Raw genomic sequence first — 20,437 nt, 5'->3', positions numbered from 1 at the left:
ACTTCATAGTACACTTCATAGAAAATTGGGCCCCGGCACAAAATCAGTTGAGAACTGCTGCCTTGGGGGACACAGTATCATATTAGGGACAGTGAATGTTATCTACTGCTATTCACTGCAGTACACTAGGCATCGGGTGGTGGTGGGGACTGGAATGGGGGTCGGAGTTTGGATTCGGATGCTATCATTTCAGAACAGACCTCACATCAACGCGTGATACCCCCCCCCCCCCCCCCCCTCCCTCCCTTTTCCCCTTGAACAGCACTCCGCACCTCACTGGAACAAACGGAGGCCCTTGACCAACCACTTATATATGATCAATTCGTACTGCAAAAATAGCAGATCTACAAACCCACATTGTGTTGTGGGCGGCGTGGCAGGTTGCAAGCTTATAGATATGCTATTGTTGTCGAGGACTGTGTCATACAACAGAGTTCAGCGCTACACCAAATTACAGGTATTCAGTCGACGCCGAATAATCCGCTCATCGTATTGCTTAATTGCCTCTAATAATGCAATTGTGCAAACAGTGATTTGTCGGGTTTTTCTGTGCTGAATGTTGACACCAGGCATATTTCGTTCCGGACGTTGACCAAGACAGAGAGAAACAAAGACTGTCAGAGCTCCGGAGAGCTGCATGAAACTCATTATGGGTCATTTTGAAAAGCATATTAGTTCCAGTATAATTACAATCAAGCTCCGCTTTTCAGTTTCTGTAATACAAGCACCAGTGACCAGAGTCTACCCTAAAAATGATTCTGTTCAACAAATGACAGCCACAAACAAATACAAGAAACCCACCCCCACCCCGTCAAAAAAAGAGAGCCTGCAGTACATTGAATGCTTCAGATTTTTGTTGTATTCATTCCACAAACACGTTCTTTGTGTCGGACCGAAACGCAGTAGAGGGATAGAGAAAGGTAGAGTACACAACAAGGCTGATGAATTATCTCTGACAAGCATCTGTCTCTATACTATCTCTTTGGCCTTGGGGCTGGATTTAGCCAAACCTGTCTCTAGAGCTCTGACACTTGCAGAGAGGAGGGGATCAGGCTTGGGGTCAACTCGCCTGTGATTCATTCAATACGAAAATGTAAAATGAAAAGATAATTCATGTCATAATGACTTTTTACATGGAGGAAAATATCTGAAACAATTAGCCGCTATCTGTAGTATTGTTGTTATTATTGTTATAAAACATTTGTGTGAAAACGATTGCCAATTCCTGAAGTATAGCACAACCTAAAAATGCAGAAATATTTGGAATCTGAACATAAAGGTCACTTTTGTTGTGCATGGAGATACATTTGGAGAACTGTAGTGTTTCTGAGCAGATGTTAGGATAAAACAACTGTTTTACTCAACACCCTGAATGCTCTTCATGGGGAAAAACTCTTCTTCACAGCTTTCCTATTCATTCTGAGAAGCCCAGAAAAGAGAATAGAAAAAGAGTGTTTGGGTGGGGTCACAACGTACACTTATAACCCCCCCCCCCCACCACCACCACCCTTTTTTCCTGCTTCCCTGAGTGGTTCGAGGGGTTCAGAGGAGGGAGTGAATGAAAAGAAGGGATCCCAGAGAAGAGGTGATGGGTGATGGTCTTTTTAGCCATCTTGTCATGGCTCTGAAGGTTCTTTGGACGGGCCTTTTCTTGTCCCCCGCGTCTGTGTGTGAGAGCGCGCTCACCTTAAACAACGGAGGGACTCCCAAAACCTCCCTGGCCCTTTCAGGGCCGAACAGAGGCAGCACCTCAGGGGGCCGCCGGGGCCTGAAAAGAGGCCTTGCAGCCCTGCAGAGCTGTGCAGACCATCAATAAACGCTGACATATTGACTCTCTGCGCCCGAGCAGCGCGACAAAGTATCGCCTGCAAATCTGAGTACGCTGGGGGGAGACGATCCAGCAGAGCAGCGCTGCAACATGGAGGAGATACTCAGAGTCGCTATCGAATGTGGGTCAGATCTTTAAAGCCACAATCCGAGACTCTATTTTATGAATAACACGTTATTTTAATCGATCTGTATGGTGAGTATGTTAAAACAGTATAACCAACACATGTGCAGTGGTTGGAGGTGGTCTCCTTTGAGGAATTTAGACCCTGGTTTTATGTATAGGATACCTACTGGTTGACACGTCGATAAGTTATTTGAAGCAGAAGGCACATGGGATTTCACACTATGCACTATGTTCACTTTTTTTCAGCTATTGGGTCGATAGTATAACTCCAGCTGTGTTCGTTGTTATCTAATTTCATAGTTTCAAACATAATGATTGTCATAACTCTAGAAATACTTATAAAAACATTCAAAACATAATTTTTATCCTTTGAACAGTGACCTGCCTAAACATTAAGGATTTCTTTGTAAACTGCAACTATCAGGAAAAAAAGAGATTCCTTAGACAGGTGATCGTTTACATCAAAGCATCAATTCCTGAAGGCATTTAATATTCTTCTCACCTATGAGAACAACAATAATATCAGCTTTGCACATTTATGCTCGTAATTATCCAAAATGACAAACAAACAAAAAGTCCCCTTCACTTCACCATCCCTGCATGGAAAATAAAAAGCCTTCATTTTGTGGTCTTGAAGATTTGACTAATTGAGGTCAAAGCCAAAGTAATAAAATTATGAAAGAACACAAAGAGAAGTGGAGAAAAATCTGCCAACTGGCACCAGAACCCAATCCACCAACAAAGGACCTCAAATCCAAGCCCAAGTGGGCCTACATACACAAAACTCATCTGAAGCCGAGACTAGCACCATGCTAGAAGCAGCAGCTATACTGTATACTGCCTCATTCATGCACTTCAGCATTGTTCCAGCCATTGTTTAGAAATAGCACAAAAACAATGGCATTTAGTCACAACTAGCTCAGCAAAAACAAATCGTCGTAAACACCCAAAGTGGAGTGTGCGAAGTAGGCACTTTTAACAACAATAATGCCTGACTTTACTTTACTACTATATGTGCTGTGTCGTGCACTGAAAAGAGAAGATCTACAAGCTTACAACACGTTGCATCTCAACATGTTGTGAGCTTGTAGATCTGCTATTTTCAGTGTGAAACAACCGTGTGCAACCATGTATAACTCAGGCTTGGTGAAAAGTTGGAAGGTTTGAAAGAAAGCACAATAATGGCCACACGAATACCAGATGGTCACACAGAACGCTATACTGTAGGACAGTTCTCAGACAAACCCTGTCCTCGCCAGTAAACAACACCACACAGAACTGGCACTGAACTCAATCCAGCCCTCACAAAGATGTTTGCCTTATCAAGGCATTATGTCTTAGCAAACTAACAGTTATTAAATGCAAAGTCTTTATCTCCTTTCCTCCTCTGGGCGGTGGCACGCAAGTGTCTTTATTTACTGATAAAAAAATATAGCAGCATAAACAGAAATTTGCTGACTGTCAATATAAACACTGATATAGATTACGACTGCGAGTAAATATAAATAATAAGAGGCATTTTTTTAGATACACTGTACAAACTAAAGCCCTCAGTGGACAGCCCGGGGGCTTAGAAAAAGCAAATGCGAAAAGTTTTACAGAGCAATAGAATAATCTTATTTTGAAAGAAGGGGGGAAAAAGAAAGAAAAAAGCAGATTAACAATGGCAGAAGTGGAGTTTCTTACACCCGCAAACTAAAGAAGTGATTTGGGCTTGTTGAGTCTCTTTGCAGATTATGGTTAAAAGGTGCTTTGAAATGCACATGCCCCCCCGACTCTGTTTTATTGGACGGATAGCTGAGCACTTGATCTGATGCCCTGTCACTCTGCTGGGGGAGCAGCCTCTTAATACCAGGCTGGAAAGAAGAGGAACAAAAATAGAAAAGGAGGAGGGAAAAAAAGGCATTCTTTACTCTGTCGTGGGGCCTGTCCCCTGTTCATACATATAGCAAATTGACATGGAGAGGGTTAACAGCTGGTCACGTTATGACTAAAGATGAGATGAGGGCTTTCATTGTCATTGCTGTGTGCAGCAGAGTCAATGGTATAGAACACAAACAAAACATATATAGTTTTGGAAAACACATGGTTTTTGTGTTCTGTATTCTGAGATGCAAATAAAACATTCATAAAAAGAAAAAGTAAAACAAAACAAATTTGTGTGTGTTGTAACAGCAATTGGTTCTTCTAAAGGGTTATTCTTACTGCTTTACCCAGCAGATGGCTGCTCAGATAGCTCTGATGAGTGCAGGGGGGGGCAAGTGTCTTGCTTAGGAACACTTCTACACGTATAACTGAACAGAGGGTCAAACCTGCGACCTTCTAATTCCCAGACGGCCTCTCTAACCCACTCAGTTACGGACGAGGTGTGTTTTAGTGAGAAAACATGAATGCAGTGTTTGTGGAAGATAGATGGATGGAGTAGCAGTAGCAGACATGCATGGTGTCGTGGTGGTTGTGGTGGGCTAGCGAGCGTGAATATTCCGAGCATAGTCAGAGGGGGAGAGTGCCAGCAGTTGCATAAATAAGCCCATTAGTTAAAACTGTAAGACAAGCCCCGCTGTTTGAAGCTGAACCCACGGCTCCCCACCCCAAACCCACTTATCCACCACCACCACCACCACCAGCCCCTCGCAGCTGGCTGGCCCCTGAACGGCTGCTCACACACTGGCCGTCACAGTCGGCGGGGAGGGGAGGGCGCAAATTTCTGATTTGTAACACTCTGGGAGCATGTTTATTGTCTTTGTGCATGAGAGCAAACACACACAGTCACACACGCACACGCACACGCACACGCACACACACACACACACACACACACACACACACACACACACACACACACACACACACACACACACACACACACACACACACAAATAAAGCGAGGGCAAAAGATTCTGGGGGCAAAGAGCCTAAAGAGCAGAAAATGGGAGATTTTATGGCCGTAAGTGGCGTGGGTGGACGGTTGATTTTTAGACCAAATTGGGCCATGGTGTTAACTCCCAATCACGACTGTGAAACTGGACACACGCCTGTGTGCTTAATTATACATGCCATGTTTGCTCCCGTTGAAGCATTAACCTCTGAAATGATCGTTCATTTTCCTACATAGTGGGCAAAAAATACAGATATTCCTATGCAAATTTTTGTGGGACTTTTTGTCAGTTGAAACTCAAACATTGATCAAATTAATAAGCTTATTTTATTAAGTTCTTTGACACTTCAGGCAAGCAATAAATAAATAAATAAATGGCCGTGACTCCCCAGGTCAGGATAAGCCAGTCACCCAGGGGGCATGGGGCTTCAACTGCATTAAACTTCACAGATTGTGTCATATCAGTCATTTCCTACACTGCAAGGATCATACAATCTTCCCCAAATTGACAAATAAAAGTTTAAACGTGAACTTTTAAACTGTGAGTGTTCCGTTTACACTGAAAGTGTAAAAGTTCACATAATAGTCCATTTGCTCCGACTGCTACATGTCCACGTAAGTGAAAACAGCAGGAAAGGATCCATTTAATGTCACTCACACAAATAGAAGCACAACAAATGAATTCATGTAAGTGAAAATCAATTCAAAAATTTCCTTTTTACATGATCTGAAGGAAGCTCACCATAAAATGGCACACGCTCCCTTGATTTCAACACTATACTGTATTTCATGTGCCCCTGCAAGCCAAAGCTGCTGTTTTGATGTGTGGATGTTTTGGCAGTCATCAGACTTGTTGTGGGGTGTATGCAGCTGCAGTGTGACTTCTCACAGATCTGTCCTCTCATGGTTGTCTAATAAACTCAGGGACCAACTCCATAAACAACAGGCGGCAGCGTTTAACATGACAGGTTTATGGTCAAATAAACGCTGCTCTTTGGAGAGGCCCGTTAGTGATCAATGCACATAGTATTTTTGAATGAATAAAGAGTGAACACTGACTGACATTTTATTGATTTTAAACGTTTCACAATTATATTGCAATAAACCGTATACAAGATTAAAATCCTACAATTCAATTGTAACTCGGAGAGTGTACAATTTCATGTAGGGCCTAACCTGGTCACATTTGTACAATCTCAAGAGTTCATATAAATGCCCTTTGCTTTGCAGTGCATCTGTAGGGATTTCTTTTACAGTTACATTTGCAAATAATGTGGGGTACAATGCCGATTTGCTGATTATTTTAGGGCATTTTCTTTCTTAACCCATACAGGAACCTCTTTTGGTGTTTTAAGCATTATGTCATACTTTAGCTATTGAAAAATAGCAGATATAGATCTGCTATTCTTGAAAAATCGTGAAAATGTGGCGGAAATCTTTGAATATATATTCTTTCAGAACGTTTTTAACTAAAATCTTTGCTTCTGGGAGGATCCCTGGAACAACATATTTTCAGATGGGGGTCCGCGGCCAAATACAGATAATTCCGGGGGTCCTTGACATGAAAAAGGTTGAGCACCACTGACATAGGAACATAGGTTTTTATGAAAACTTTTACGATTTAGAAGACTTTTTTTTTAGAATCAGCCTCAGTCCTAAACGGGTTAAATGGTAATGTGGAGAATGATAGACGTATTAGACGGAGATGACATGCAGCACAGGCCCTGAGCCAAATGTGAAGCCAGAAGGCTGTTGGATCCTCTGACCTCAACCTGGAAACACACCAGCGTTTGTCCTTTTAAATCACCTCCTCCTGCGAAGTAACTAAGAACACAGTGGAGCTAGAAGCAAGCCTCTTCCTGTCTCGCTGTGCAAAGTGGTTCTCAACTCCAGTCCCGGGGACTCAAATGTACTGGCTGGTTTTCATTCTAACTGCTGGATCAGGAACTGATTTTGAACTGCAGGAATTCAATGCAAAATAGAATAGAAGGGGAGCAGTTGTCTGGATCGGGAGAACCCAGAGTCGATGGGGCACTAGTCTAAACTGTCCACCACATCTCACATACCATTTATTCCCATCTCATAATACCGGGTATGTCATCATTACTTTCACCTGGTGCTATATCTGTTGTGACAATGTCAATGTTTTGAACCGACGTGGCGCTATCAACATTGCATGTGCAGTGCATGGAGTTATTCTATGGTGCAGTGGGGCTCAAGAAATCTATCTCTATCATCTATCTCTATCAACATTACATGTGCAGTGCATGGGGCTCAAGAAATCTATCTCTATCTCTATCATCTATCTCTATCATCTATCTATCTCTATCAACATTGCATGTGCAGTGGGGGCGGGGCTCAAGAAATCTTTAGATGCACAAAATAAAAAATGAAATGTATTTGCTGAGCCATGCAGCAACTAGCCAGAAGATTCCTAGATTCAGCCAACTAGATTCCTTTGTTGGGTTAAATAGAAAGGTAGAAAGAAGGTTGTCTGTTATGGTCTGTGGCCAGAGTTTAACACGCTTAAGGAACATCTGTTGCCTTTTTCTTTTGTTTCTCGTCTTCTAATAGTAGTCTGCAAGTGTAACTCCTCCCTTAATCTACTCCCACAATCGGCAACACCTCCCAACCTGTCCTCTGTCCAATCCCACACACACACACACACACACACTCACGCACACGCACACACTTTCTTCTTGGACTGACCAGCGGATCCCTGGAACCAATGACAGCCCTTGATGGCCGGCTACGCTGTTAATGGTGGCACCTGCTAAGGCTTGTTGCCTTGCAAATCCTGGATGTTGCAGGGTCACGTCTCCTGGGAATGGGAGGGCCGAGTCTAGTCTGAATTCAGCCACGAGTCATTGTCCCAATGATGCTAAATCAGTCCATGGTCCTTTGGCACCATTTAAATATGGGGACCTGAATCAATTTCCATGCATACAACACAGCGTTTGATATCACCACATTTTACATCCTTATACTATGCATATCGTGTGCGGGTAAAGTACATGATTTGCAGAATAAATTACTTGTCGTTACTTACAATATAGGCTACATTTCTATTATCTCACCAAGCTTTGCTTGTTCTTATATCATCCATGTACTGTAGATCCACCAGTGGGAATAGGCCCTATGATGGAACATTTAATTATTCAAGATAACAAAATGCATCAAAGAAATTCTACCCATTCTAAGATTCTAACCATTAGTGAGGTATTCCTTAAGGTGTACAGAAAAGTATTTACCAAGCATAAATCCACTGAGAATACAAGTCGTAAGTTTACACACAGATGTAATGACTTAAGGTTGTGCAAATAAATGTGTATATTTATATAACCATTATGCTTTCCTGGCGCCGATTATTTTATTCCAACTATGTCTATCATTTTAGTACCGTACAATCAAGAATGAAAATATGTTGGCTCATTGTACATGTATACAATACAGGCTGGTACAGGCCGCTATATCTTTTTAGGATACATGAAAATTCAACATGGCACCTTGAACATGAATCCACGAGAAAAACTGTTCCACAAGAAATCAAATGCACTCACTGGCACATTCAACACGGTGTTGGAGCTCGATGTGTCACCTCAACTGTGAAAAGTAAACGTTTCCCTCTCCCTCGTGTCCCTGGTCTCTCTTTTTGCCGCCTTCTCTGATTAGCATATTTTCCTCCAAGTGCGGAGACACCTGCTGCCCAGAGTGGGCGTGCATAACACAAGGCTTTACTTCAAACACACCAAGAGGCCAGCGAAGCCTGCCGCATTGACTCGACCAGAGCCACCCCTCCCACTGCAGATGTACATTAATGCAAAGAAGAAGAAGAATTAGAAATATCAATCGGCCTGCCAGACAAAATGGTGAAGCCTTCCCCTTTTAGCATTTCGCCCGTTGTCTTGCTCAATCGTGTCACTTTTGAGAGAGCCCATTCAGAAATATTCATGAATCTGCCTTTCAGGCACAATGGACTCTAGTTTATAAACTGTCAGGTTGACTGAAGCCTTTGCTATATTATTGTTTCCTTCCCTTTAATAAACTTTTAGAGGAGTTCATCAACTCCCCAGACTAGCTAAACTGAGCCCACAGACACAAATAAAAGGCTGGCCTGCATGCTCCACCACTTTCTCCTTTTCTCTTTCTTTAGTGACTGCTTGTCACTAGACTGTTGGGAAAGCATGGGGGTTGTTTTAGTCAACACTCAGATCTTCACCAAACATCTGTACAGGGCAAGGAGGCTAAATGACAAAACTCACAAACAACTTATTTTCAAATTAAATCTCAGAATCATGAGAGCCTGCTTGCATTTCAAAATGTTTTAACATCAGCTCTGTCAACTGCATGAGCTGTTGTATGTAGACTTTTGATTATAGGTTAAATATTTTACTATAGTAGATACAAGCACATATTAGTATTTAGATCCTCTATTTTCACTATAATGATATGGGGCTAAACGCTAAAGTGGTTGAAGAGATGATAAACAAAATGCAATATGCAACATGAGGCTAAATGAAAGCAGAGAAAACAAATGCAATTTCATGCCTGAAGAATTAAATCCGACTCAAATCAGGATAGCGCTGCTTTTGACACATGCAGGCCATTGTTTAGCTGTAAACATTTGGCCAAACATATTTCATTGTACACCAGAAATAATTCAACTCATGTGAGATCCACATAAAAAAGGAGACAAATCCGTTACGAATTCTAATGGATTGTACATTTTCAGACTCTGGTCACATTGATATAGTTTGCAGTCGTATCAGACATTTTTTTAAGTCATAATAAAACATGATAAAATCAATATAATTTCCTTACTACAATTCTAATCCGACTTATTTTCTTCATAAAACAAATACCCTTAAATTAAAGATATATGTGTCTCCTGTATTTCTCCTGTGTCTTCCTTGTTTTTTATAAACCTGCATGAAGAGTGACAATTAAGAGTTCAATACCCCAAATATCTTAGAAATGCACTTGCTCACCAGATAACTGAGGGCAGTGGTGCACCTCAGTGTTGTGCAAAATCAAATTATGAAACGTGGTAGTGCACCCACAGGGTGTGACAGTCTTTAATGAATAAATAAATGTACAAACCTAAAATCTACATGAGCATACAGTATAAGAAAGTAACTCTTGAGCTTAAGAGTACTCAAATATTATTCCCTTATAGTGTATTAAATGTGTGGCGCAAATTATTTTAATGCATTGACTTGGAAATAGCAAGTAATCCACTTTCATACCTCAGCAGCGTGAACGTTTGCTCTATAAAAAAATAAAAAAAAACTGCAAGGCCTTTATAGCTGGCTCCATAATCTCAGTATATTTAAGGTCATTTCATAGCCAATTACACTGGACGGCTGCATTTTGTGAATGCGATTTTACTCTAAGGGCTGATAGAGAATACCATGAATAAGCTATCTAATAGCCGCACAGGAAGAAAGACTATTGTCAGGGAATTTCTAACAGGATTTTAGACATGATTTTTTCTCATTCATATAATGTCATTCCCGTCTTTTGCTTCAACAATTTCCCCACGACCCTCACATTAAAAGGTCTAGGTGCAATCAGTTATGCACACTTGGATTTAGCCGAAAAAGTAACTCTTATGTCATCTAAATTATTTTAGTTTCAAAACCATAATACATTACCATAATTGTGTGCAGTCATTATACACTTTATTGATTTCTGTGGTAGTCTTGGATTTAGCCGAAAAAGTAACTCTTATGTCATCTAAATTATTTTAGTTTCAAAACCATAATACATTACCATAATTGTGTGCAGTCATTATACACTTTATTGATTTCTGTAGTACTGTATAGGGTCAAAGGAAATAGAGCATGCACCTCCACTCTAGCCCAGGTGCTAGACAAAAGGCAGTATAGGGAATAATAGAGTCTGTAACACTGGTATGAAAAACTCAGCTCCACTGGTTTATTTGACTCAACGTTTCGATCCCTTAGGATCTTCTTCAGGAATAATGTGACAGGGAATGGGTGTGCACCTATATACAGGAAGGGGTACAACTGATTGGCTCTAACGATGGGTGGTGTCACATTATTCCTGAAGAAGATCCTAAGGGATCGAAACGTTGAGTCAAATAAACCAGTGGAGCTGAGTTTTTCATACCACTGTATAGGGTCAGCCATATATTGTCTTTATAAATAGCAAATTATTTTGTCATTGTGACAATATTGATCTGTGCCTGCATGTGTTGCACCCCCCCCCCCAACAAAGTTTATCAATCTTTCATCAGTGTGTGTGTGTGTGTGTGTGTGTGTGTGTGTGTGTGTGTGTGTGTGTGTGTGTGTGTGTGTGTGTGTGTGTGTGTGTGTGTGTGTGCGCGCGTGAACATGAAAACAGATATCTAGCCTACTTCGATTGCCACATGAAAATAAAAATTACATAACAATGTTTGTAGCCTGTTTTGACAACACCAAAGCTATAGCAGGCCCGGCTATATGTTTTAATATAGGATGGATTCCATGAGAGACCAGGCCCCTGCAGCAGCCAATGCCAAATCCCTACACATGTGGTCTAATGAACCAGTCATGCACAAAATATCAAGTTAAGCAGACGGACACAATGAGCCTCCTCGGGCTCTCCAACTGTATTGAAATATACGGCATGTCTCCTTCAAAGTGAACTGATATAACATCTCTATATTGACGCACTGATTAAATGTTTTGTATTTGGTAATTAGGGTAATCGACATGCATAGACAATTAGGCCCTATATACACCGTGACTGTCTTAAGACGCACAGCAACGCGGGGCAAGGAGTTCTCTGACCTTGGATGAATTCTCTGTCTCGCCAAGGGTTCAATTAATGAACAAAAAGTGGTGACATTTTATTAATTTGTGTTCTGTTCGCCATATTGTTGTTTGGGCTTTTTTTCCCCTCCTCTCTTCTTCTCGAGGTCGTTTATTTCTTTGTCCTGTGTGTATCGTTTTCAAACGGAGCATTAATGCTGTGCCCAAGGCTTCTGACTGCCCTCAACCCCGTTTTGCCAAATTCTTCTTTGTGAACGGCATCTCTTTTGTTCGCTGATCAGCCTCCCATTGGGTCGCCAGACGAGATTCTTGGCATTTGTCGGCTAAATGAAAGTGGGATTAGGGGATGGCTACTGAACACTCCATGGCAAAGAAGTGGGCTGCTATTCTCCCATTCAAAAACCCCTTTTCCCAATTTAGTAGCTCCTCTTTACATATATTTGTTTTCTCAAAGACGCCATTGAGAAGTCCCCAAAGACACGAGGAATAAAGGAAAATCAACAAGTAGGCCAGCCCAGCGAAACGGATGAAGTCTTGATGGATCTTTAAAAGGAGAAGAGGCACATTTTGTGGACTATAGGCTATACATATCCCGTCTTCATTTAAACCTATCGCAATAGAGATAACGTTTGTGTGTAGCATATATCTCTCAAATATAACCACATCCGAAAGAATAGTCAAAGCACAATAATTAAGACAGAATATTATGAGACTAGATGTCGTGGAATTATATAGGCCATAAAAATGTACAAGGACCTGATACGTGTCCGTTTTTGTAACAATAATATCAACAAGCAACATCGATTTAAATGACATTTTACTTTTCACTAATAGGCTACAACCAGCCGGCAACATGAAATAGGACCTCCAAATAAGGTTGTATATGTATTTCACGTTAGATAGCATCAGAGGCTATTCGTTTGCCTGACTCAGTCAGTGCCAAATCATGCTGACCCAGGTTAAACAAATTACAAACATCGTTGACCCCTGGGTTGGCCGCTCGCGCTTTCATCTAAAAATAGAACTAGAAACCCCGACGTCAGAAAAGAATTAACGAGCCTGCAGATTGGCTGCACGGGTGCGTTACGTTTAGGGTTAATTGGATTCGTTGCTGTGACGCTGTCGGGCGGAAAGAAATAACCTGTGTTATTATAATGCAATCCAATGGTTATTATAGTCACAAGATCTTGTTAATATTCTTTTTCATTGGTTAAATATTTAGAAAACCCACAGACACATCATGACTTATATTATATATAGGCCTATAGACGCCAAGTCTAAATAAATAAAAAATAGCAGATATAGCCTACATAAAGCTTGCAATTTTGTGAGCTTGCATTTGCTATGAGGAAGTGTATGACGAAGTATAATTTGCGGAAACAAATATCTATAAAAAAGGTTGACATATTGAGATACGAGCTTTCTGCCAGCGACAGCGATGTATAATATAGGCTACTATATAGCTTACATTATTGCAGGGAGGGATTATTATAGCCTTTCGGGAGGGGAAATCCCCATGTAGCCACAGCAGACCTTACAGCCGGCTATTCCAAAAAGTGAAAAATTCCCGTTAAACAGACACAGAGACATCCGTAATTCAACGGAGATCCGAGGACTATATATCGCGTTGGCGGTGTGGCACGCCACGCACCACGCACGCCCAAATGGGCCCCTCGTTGCCCCGTGCGCGCACGCACGCACGAGGGGGGGGGGCGGGGGGTGTTTTAATTAATAGACGGGCAGGCTTGAAAGCGGCGCTGGCACCCAGTAATATGATGAAGTCCCATTGTGGCGGTGTCTCCACCAATGTTTCTGATAAGCGAAAGCACCGAAGGATCAAAGGCTCCATAAGCCTCTGCATGCTGCAGTTTCCCCCATGAAGGAAGCCGCCTGCCTCGACGCTTCCTTTCCTCACCTCCTTTTTCCTCCCCTTCTCTTTAAAAATAAATAAATAAATAATGTAATAATAATAAATCTGAAAACACACGACGTGAAATCCCCTTTATGACAACCATGCACCGGGCTGACGGGTCAGCACAGCTGCGGAAGAAGAAGTACTCAGATTTCTTCTTCTTGTTTTACTTATAAAGTATAGGCTATATATAATACTCCGTTCGTTACAAGTATATAGGCCTGTAAAAGTCATGCATTCATATTGAGGTTGTACTTTTCAAAATCATTAGAATTAGTAAATCCGTTATGTTCATCATTCCTGTAACGCTGCAGGGCTGATTTGATGTGCTGCTTAACCTAAATAAATAATAATGTATCGGTTAATGTAAGCCTTATATATGACTATGTTGTAAAACTATTAATAACGTACAACCTGCCAAGTAAATAAGATGTCAAATAATTGTACTGCATGTGGTATAAAATGTTACAATATTTGCAATAAGTTAAAAAAGTAGGCCTACCTTAAAACGAACCTACAGTATTTGAGTAAATGTATACAGCCCAGTAACCTTCCACTTGTGCATGATTTTCTTTTTTAAAGAAGTAATCTAATTTAAAGGTCAATATAATAACAACATAGAGAGGCATCGCCCCTCCCAGTGCCCTCCTCTGACCCGTGATGAGCGGACACACATCCTCAACTAAACGGCTGTTTGATGTGAAGGAACTGGAGCTCCATTTTATTACGTGATGGTTGGAGCATGGCGCAATTCTCCCCTCATATCCACGGCTTTATTTTTACATTATGGGGAGAATGCATTGGGCTATATTAAAGAGTATTTTTTTAAATATAGTATACATATTTATTCATATTATTAGGCCTATTATTATGTCAACTAAAACAATAACATAATAATAACAATGATAATAATATATGCCTATATAACAATAATAATGATAATAATGAATACATAATATAAATTATAAATAATATTAAATATTGTAATAATATTCGATCCGGCGCATGCAGCATTTAGTGTCATAAACATTTTGTATGGTGCATCGGAGAGAGCGGGCCGAGCCCGAGCGGGGTAAAGGGGGAGGTTAATCCCATGCAGTTGAATACATTGATGCATGCAGCAGGACGAGGTGTTATCTACACACAACATTTGGGTCTCCCTCAATTTCAACCCAGCAGCGAGAAAGTGGAGATGCTGCATGGTATAGGCCTACTCTTCGACGCCCGAGGAAGAAATGTAATAAACTTCCACTGTCCACACACTTTCAATGCCCCCCTCTCCCCCCTTCACTCTAATACTTAGTGTAGGCTGCATATGAGGAAAGTAGGCTATAATTTAAAATCATGCACCTGCCCAGCTGCCCTGATCTTTTGTAGACCAGCGCATGTCGGCTATTTCGTGTCATACCTGCAGCACACGATTGAATCGATTCAAAGATGTTAAACTTAAACTAAATCCATAACGCGATTAAACAGCAGCAGCAGTCAATCTGTACAGATCTGAGACCATGCAGCAAATGACTGATGCATGGACTGACTCACTGACATGATCTCGCTGCTGTCCCTGCGCTGGCTTCTTGCCCACTCACAGCAATCGGCAAATCCCGACTGCTCCCAATTTGATTAGAGCGAAAAGCTCAGGTAATCCGCGCGGTTTGTTCAAGTGTCGGTTGCCCCCCTTCCCTTCCATCAAGCATCACGCATGCAGGCTATACTGGGTGGGCACGTCTGCGACAACATTGGTTTAATCAAAGCCAATATTGTTCTGACTGCGGCCTATATAACTGTCTGACTGTCCGGCAAACCCATCCCCGGGGAAGCGTCCTCATCGTGGCAAAGTATTATTATTTTCGATATACAGACGGACTGGGCTAAGAAAATATAGGCCAGTCGGTTTTAAATCGGTATAGGCCAAAAGCCTTATAGGGCATATTGGCCAACTTAAGAGCAAGTGGATTCTGATTAAGTCCATAAAGCTTTTACGCACATATATTACATTATGCTATAGCCACATATAGCCACCCGCATAGCCTACACCGTTACTGCCATTTCCCCATCGCTGTCAAATTTTCAACATTACAGAAAAAATATTAAACTTTCAATGCCAAAGACTGCTCATTGGGGCCAGCCAGAACCCTCCATTGCCAACAATCCTCTCATGTCAAATATGTAAGCGAACATCAAATTGAATGTGATAAAACATCAAACACATGACCCCATGAGCAATCTCACTCCCGTTCTGACCATCTGAACCCTGCCTGCGGAATAAAATTGAAGTCAACCAACTTTGAAGTGCTCTCCTCTCTCCCCAAGATTTGGGTGAGAAGCTAGATTGTATGGCTTTAAAAAAAAACATAAAACAAATGAAATAAATATATAAACATCATCTAAATAACGGAAAAAGAAAATTATATAAATCGCATACATTTTCGCCCGGGGGCAGCCGCGAAGTGAGCCGGATAGACATGAAAGTGAAAAGAAATAAAAGGCTCAATTTAATCTGCTTTAAACCCCTTCAACACAACGTGTGTGCTTGAAACTCTGAGAGTGAGGGGCTGATAGGGGATAAATACATTTCGTACCATGCCTGCGAGCTATTACACCCCTCTCGAACACAGACGCCCATTCAACAGACACCGGTTTCATTACGAGCTGTAATAAGTCTTAACGTTATTAAATGCCAGGCCGGGTGATAGAATGAAACAAGCGCAGAGACAGATCTTTTTTTAAGAATTTAAAATAGGGGACACAGTTGATAACTCGGCATCAAAACGTCACCATTGAAAACAAAACGTGAGCACAAACTTAACGGGGGTTGAGATGAGACGATATTCTAAAAAACTCCAAAACCAGCATAAACATAAACCTGGCACTGAGGTAATAACTCTATGGGTATAGGCCATTATTTGGTCTGACATTTGCGAGAATAAAACACAAATAATTGTCAATATTCATCCACCAGATCATGGACATACCACATAATAAATAAATATCCATACTTGAGAGAAACAACATCACTAGTAGGCCCTATTATTATTATTCACTATTATCATTTTCCATATTTTTTTCTATCCTTCTATTTGCAGTATATTTTTAAATATTGACAAAATATTAATCGCTGTATTAAGTGTAGCCTATAAGTGACAAATAAATCCCTCTTGATTCTCTTGAAAGTGGCCCATGCCTCTAATTTATAGACGCTGTGCTTTTGAGGGGTCTGTCTTTGTATATCTGGATCCTTCAATGGAGAAGTCTGGAGGCTTAAGTTCAAACTCAAGTGCAAAAAGAAAACACATCCAGGTTTTGAAGCCACCGTTTACGCAATATAACGTTTGATCACCATGGCATGCATGGCTGAAGACAGACTATGTTTCCTCCCTTCAAAGAAAAATAAATCCTATTCCTAACACATAATGTCACATTGCACTTTAAAATAATGTTTAAAAGTCATTGGTGGCTTTAAACGGTTTTACGAAAACATAGGCCTATTTTTTTACGAGCAGCCAGTTTGAATCAGAAAAGCCCCTAATTTAAGCCTTAACCAAATAGCCGACCCGTTTGCCCTGTTATCAATAGCCCATATAGCTCTATGAAATTGACCTTAAACGCCTGCCTCACACAACCCCTGTGGTTTAAGACGAACTGTCGCCTGCTGGCGGTAATTGATATTGATTGTCACATTTGGTCACCTGTCAGTATCACTTTCAAGGGACCGTTTAACTGCAGCGCCGGAGGAGTTTGTTGTGCAAATGGTTCTTTATAGTCCCCCAACGCTGCTATACCCGTCAAATCTCATGATAAATAATTAAGCAGCTCAGTCTCTTGCTGGCAAACATCTTAAGAGGGGAAATAATCGAGGATTCCTGTTACAATTGTAGCCTACTCCATTTGAAATTTCTCACCAGTTTCCATCCAGCTATGATGAGCACATGAGTTTCAACTGCAAACCCATCTTTTTTTTCTTAAAGGAGGACTTTGAAAGCACGCATTAAATATAAATGTAGGCCTACCTTTGTCGCCGAGAATCCCGTCAATGCTGTGTTTAGTTCTCTTCTCGCCGTCTTCATCTTTTTTATCACAATCGTCCTCATCGTCCTTTTTCCCAAACCGTCCCCGCAGAACACGGCTTATTGAGCTCACTGAAAGAACGGTATTCTATGGTAAGCTAATATATCTAATGGAAATTAAAACATGGTCCAGTTTTACAGCAGAATATAACCTAATAATATAACAAGCCATTGAAGCCAATACACGACTATAGCCTATACGATGATGAAAATAATAATAATATACCTTTATTTCTCCTGTATTTGGATGGCAACCCCAGTCTCAATTTTGTTCAGAACTTTGTAGCCAATTTGCATTTTTAAACAAATTCATTGTATTGCCTATTGATTGGATTAATACAAGGGGAAATAGTTGGGGGATTAAAAAACGTGTCTTACCAGAAGAGGCCTCACCTGAGGGAACTGTGCTTCTGTCACACACTCCGTCCTTCAACAATTTATCTCGGATCTCCCAGCTGAACATGCCGGGGTTGTCACGCTTGTATTCCTCGATGCGTTTCTCCACGTCGGGCGTCGCTACCTGCTGCTGGGAAACAAGCAGCGAGGACCGGGGAGAGGAGTGGCGAGGACCGGGGAGAGGAGTGGCGAGGCGCGGGGCGGGAAAGATCAAGGAACGTATGGAGGGAGAGGAGAAACAACATTGGAATGTTATTATTTTTTTAGTTCGACAACTTTGGATCTTTCTATCTGAGTATCTGTCAATATAAATAATAGCCTATAATAATGATGATATAGGCCTAATGATATACAAGAACCTATAGGCTAAATACAATCTATTCTCACTCTGGGTTTGCTGCCTCCGATCGCCCCGGGTCTGATGGAGCCGGTCTCCTGGTACCGGCACAGGATTTTGGACACGCAGCCGTGGGAGACCCTCAGCTGTCTGGAGATGACACACGGCCGGATGCCGTGGTGGGCCATCTCCACTATCTTGTGTCGGATGTGGTTCGGCAGCGGCCTCCCGTTGATAAACACACCGCCGAGCTGGTTCACTCGACCCTGACCCAGGGGCGTCGACACTGTATGTGCGCACGCACGCACGCACACGCGCGCACACACACACACACACACACACACACACACACACACACACACACACACACACACGGTGAGAAGTCGTTGGCACCATTAAAGAGACATTTGCAGCATTCAAGGCATGGCTTCTCCAATTCGTTATAGGCATGAGTTGAGTGGATGCATTAACGCTGATGATTTTCAAAATAAAACGTAATATATATATATATATATATTACGTTTTATTTTGAAATTTGCATGAAACAAACAATAAAATAAAAAAATCATATATATATATATTTATGATTTATTTTATTGTTTGTTTCATGTCACCAAAAAATATAGGCCATGCACAGGGCCTGGGTCTGGTCTGAAACAACTGCACCAGCAGTCGGCGAACGCCACCCTATAAAGCAGCATATAGTCGCAGGCCTGCCCTATAATAATTAACGGAATATGCGCCCTATAATTTATAGAAATAATTGAGTCCCGTAGAAAATGAGCGGTGGCTTGCATGTGGTCTGGATTTGCCATTAATCACAAAGCACTTGAATGCTCAGCCCCGCCGGTGTGAAGAGCGTGGTCTCGTCCGGGCTCATTATTCACCGGCATGCTGTCCAAATATTGATGTAATCCTTTGATTCTTCGTTTTGCTGTGTATTTTACTTTAATTTCCCGCAGCAGGACACTCGAGGAAATCCCGAGGATCTTGGCTATAGCGTCGAGCTCCGTGTTCCTGCCTGGGGATTTGTTTTATGGCCACTTGAGCACGAAGTTTGGCCGGCGAGACGCTCACATATCATGGACGATTAATACATGCAAATGTTGTAAAAAAGAAAAAAGAAAAAAAAGAAAAGAAAAAAAAGGCCATATAGATTATATTCACACTCCCGTTCATAAAATATCACAATGATTATATAATAGGCCTATAACAAAAGCATGCAGTTTGGTTTGGTTAAATTTGATATTTTCAAGTTCAAGTTTATAAGTGATACTCCCAAAAATATCTTGTTGAAGGCTGCAATGCTCAGTATTAATCTAACCCTTTTAAACTCCGAAAGTGTAGTACAAAGTGTACTACTGTATGCCTATAGACTGAGCATAGGCCTACTCGAGAACACAAATAAGGTCAAAACAATTTCCCCATCCAATGTAAAAAGGGCTCGCAGAACAATAAGCTCCTACCTTCCAGAGGAAAGCCAGTCCGGGGGTAGTTCTGTCCAGGCGCCGGTCGCATCATTCGTGGTACTGTTCCTGGCAAACACGACATTCTAGCGTTATAACACAGCCGAGCTTCTCTCTATATACGTCCCAGACCAAGTCCAGACTTGTCGGCGAAATGTGCTTGAAATATATATGAAAATACAATGGACTGTCCCAAATAATCAACGAAGAACACAGCAGCGAGGGAAATGACAAAACTCATCCAACGTGTGCACCTCTCAAAAATGTAACTGCTCCTTCCGTGCTAAAAAAAACAACTAGTTGTGCAGGTTGTGCGATGGTGTTGGCGAGGGGAGGGGGTGGGGGTGGAGGTGGGGGGGTCATGCACCAAAATAAAGACAAGAATCAGAAAGAAAGTGTGTGTGCGTGTGGAGGTGAGGGAGGGAGGGAGGGAGGGAGCGAGGGGTATCCCTTACACTCTCGAGCAGGCAAAGGTTTTTCCTAAAAGGTCTTATGGTTTTTTGATTTGTAGAAGTCCGCCTGAGCACCAGGGTGCTATACTTTAAAGCGGAGAACTTTTTAGTTGCATGGCCGTGGGAGGGACGAGGGCCGCGCCGTGCTCCAATAGGCTCCCAGACTGTCTTTTATTCATGAGGGGGAAGTTCCCCCCAC

At 41.6% G+C, this 20,437-nt stretch overlaps 1 protein-coding gene across 6 annotated transcripts in view; it reads right to left on the bottom strand.

Annotated features, from left to right (window-relative positions):
* Window positions 1–20,029, bottom strand: part of LOC308315309 (paired box protein Pax-7-like) — a 70,336-nt gene extending 50,307 nt beyond the window's left edge. Inside the window, exons 1-4 of one of the 6 annotated variants that reach the window (XM_080763229.1) lie at window positions 19,787–20,029; window positions 18,371–18,606; window positions 17,966–18,113; window positions 17,531–17,659 (exon numbers count right to left, since the gene is read on the bottom strand). In XM_080763229.1, the coding sequence (XP_080619355.1) occupies window positions 17,531–17,659; window positions 17,966–18,113; window positions 18,371–18,606; window positions 19,787–19,871 (598 nt within the window). In that variant the 5' untranslated portion in view covers window positions 19,872–20,029. The remainder of the gene's footprint in view (window positions 1–17,530; window positions 17,660–17,965; window positions 18,114–18,370; window positions 18,607–19,786) is intronic. The other 5 variants (XM_080763231.1, XM_080763230.1, XM_080763232.1 and 2 more) reach the window with 5 other exon arrangements.
* Between the last annotated feature and the right edge of the window lie 408 nt (window positions 20,030–20,437).

The sequence above is a fragment of the Protomyctophum bolini genome (genome assembly GCF_963924005.1).
Source record: "Protomyctophum bolini genome assembly, chromosome: 5".
Lineage (NCBI taxonomy): Eukaryota > Metazoa > Chordata > Actinopteri > Myctophiformes > Myctophidae > Protomyctophum > Protomyctophum bolini.
This window is presented reverse-complemented; position numbering and strand designations above follow the sequence as displayed.